Raw genomic sequence first — 1,958 nt, forward strand, 5'->3', positions numbered from 1 at the left:
CATGACATATTTGCCCACATGTTTTTACCTATATTGCTATATTCATCTATTTATTTTAATATTTATCTTAATATTCATCATAACTCTGTTTCTACCCTCATATCTGGCTTTGCACCCATTTAAGTTCAAGGTGGTCCACAGGTCGGGAAGGCAGATGGTCGTGGCCGATTTCCTCCCGGTGGGGGAGTAGGTTCGGCAGGATCTAGCCCCAGCCTCAGTCAGGTGGTGGGGGTGGGTGGCAGGGGTGTGGTCCCTGGCTCTGTTGCAGTGGAGGCGTGCTGCAGCAGGGAACAGGAAAGCTGAAGGCCAGGTGGAGGGGATTTCACTAACGAACGCTCTCGCTTTTTGTAGTGATGCTGAGGACCAGAGAGGAAGTGTGTGTGTGTGTGTGTGCGTGTGCAGAAACAGCTGGAAAGCTGTCCAAAGGCGTCGAGTTGCCGACCAGGAAGCTATGTGGCTGAGCTCCCAGGATGAAAGGCTGTCTGAGGAAACGTTACAGCAGGTTGTTCCTTCTGCTGCCATCAGACTCTTTGACACACTAAAAATAAACTGTTACACTACATTTGAAAGCTGTGTGGCTCCATGATGTGTCAAAGTATAGTACTGTAAAGATATGTTCAACAAAAGCATTTCCAATATTAGTTGTATCTGTTATCAGTGTGGATAACCCTACGTTAAATAGCTGATGCTATTTAACACATGCGGTGATACCTGATACGTGAAGCTTCACTTACCTTTTCTTACACTTCACATAGGTGCCATATTCATCTTTCCCACAATTTCCAAAATCATTTCCTGCTGCATTGACATCTTCAAAGCAGACATCATGGGCCGGTTGAGCTCCTGGAAACACATCATACCCAATTAACTCTATTTTCCCAAAATATCCCAAAGGCAAAAGTCACTACATCAAAAGTTGAGTAACATTAGAAATGTAAGGATATGTGAATGTGTGGTGCTGTGAGTGCTTTGTGAAAGTAAGGATAGACCTTTCCAAGTACCAGGCTATTTACTATGTACTAAACTTCCTGAGAAGAGAACACAGATGTTTGGATGACTAGACAGAAGAGTTACAAGAAACTGAAGACATCACTTTTAGGAAACATAAGTTGGAATACAATGTCAACTAACTAACCTTGGTAAGCTGACAGTATAGACATTTCATTTGTAGTTTTATTAAATACTGACCTTCAACAAAGACTTAGTGGTTTATAGGCATGTGCAGTAAATTAATGTCATATTGAGGGAGGTGATGAAGTGCATGTAAAACCATTTTCATTACCGTAGCCCCAGAGCTGCAAGCACTGCTGTTCATGAGTGAGGCACATGCCATTGTAGCAGTAGGCCATTCCGTATTGACAAGAGGAGCCATCCAGCAGGTAAACGTTGGCAGGGCAGTAAGGAGAAGCCCCAGTGCAGTATTCTGGAAGGTCACATGCTCCTGCTGGGCGCCGGCACATGGTACCCGCCTGCTTCAACTGACACGCATAGGGAACAGAGGGTGAGGAAGGAGGAAAGGAGCACAAGACATGGAGCATCTTTAGTTTAGTGATACTTAGCAAAATGATGCACACTGAAGCCTTCTACATATAAGGATTAAAGTGTAAATATCTGCCTACAAATACTTCAAATTTGATTTCTGATGCGTTTAACTAGAATTTTCCCAAAGCAAACAGATTTTCCCAAGCAAATGACAGCTCTACCTCCCATCACCATAGGGGTAGGTAATATACAGAAGGGTTATGAAAGCTTTTTTCTAGAAAATATCTTTGTGTGTTCATTGTTGATGTAAAAAACAAAATCCTGGAGGTGGTTTAAATCTAAAAGCACACTTACACATTACAAATAGTTATTTGAACCAATGTTTATATGAAATACTCTTTAGTCTAAATGAGAAGAAAAACTAAAAACAGTATTAAAAGAGTTTTTAAGTAAAACCATTAGGTTTAAAATGCAAA

The 1,958-nt window shown here is 41.6% G+C and overlaps 1 protein-coding gene across 1 annotated transcript in view; it reads right to left on the reverse strand.

The window, feature by feature from the left end:
- Positions 1-1,958, reverse strand: part of adam19a (ADAM metallopeptidase domain 19a) — a 56,378-nt gene that overhangs the window by 6,022 nt on the left and 48,398 nt on the right. Inside the window, exons 11-12 of the mRNA XM_005754420.1 lie at positions 1,283-1,478; positions 735-843 (exon numbers count right to left, since the gene is read on the reverse strand). Coding sequence (XP_005754477.1) covers positions 735-843; positions 1,283-1,478 — 305 coding nt within the window. The remainder of the gene's footprint in view (positions 1-734; positions 844-1,282; positions 1,479-1,958) is intronic.

The sequence above is a fragment of the Pundamilia nyererei genome, unplaced genomic scaffold (assembly GCF_000239375.1).
Source record: "Pundamilia nyererei isolate P.nyererei 1_Seehausen unplaced genomic scaffold, PunNye1.0 scaffold00562, whole genome shotgun sequence".
Lineage (NCBI taxonomy): Eukaryota > Metazoa > Chordata > Actinopteri > Cichliformes > Cichlidae > Pundamilia > Pundamilia nyererei.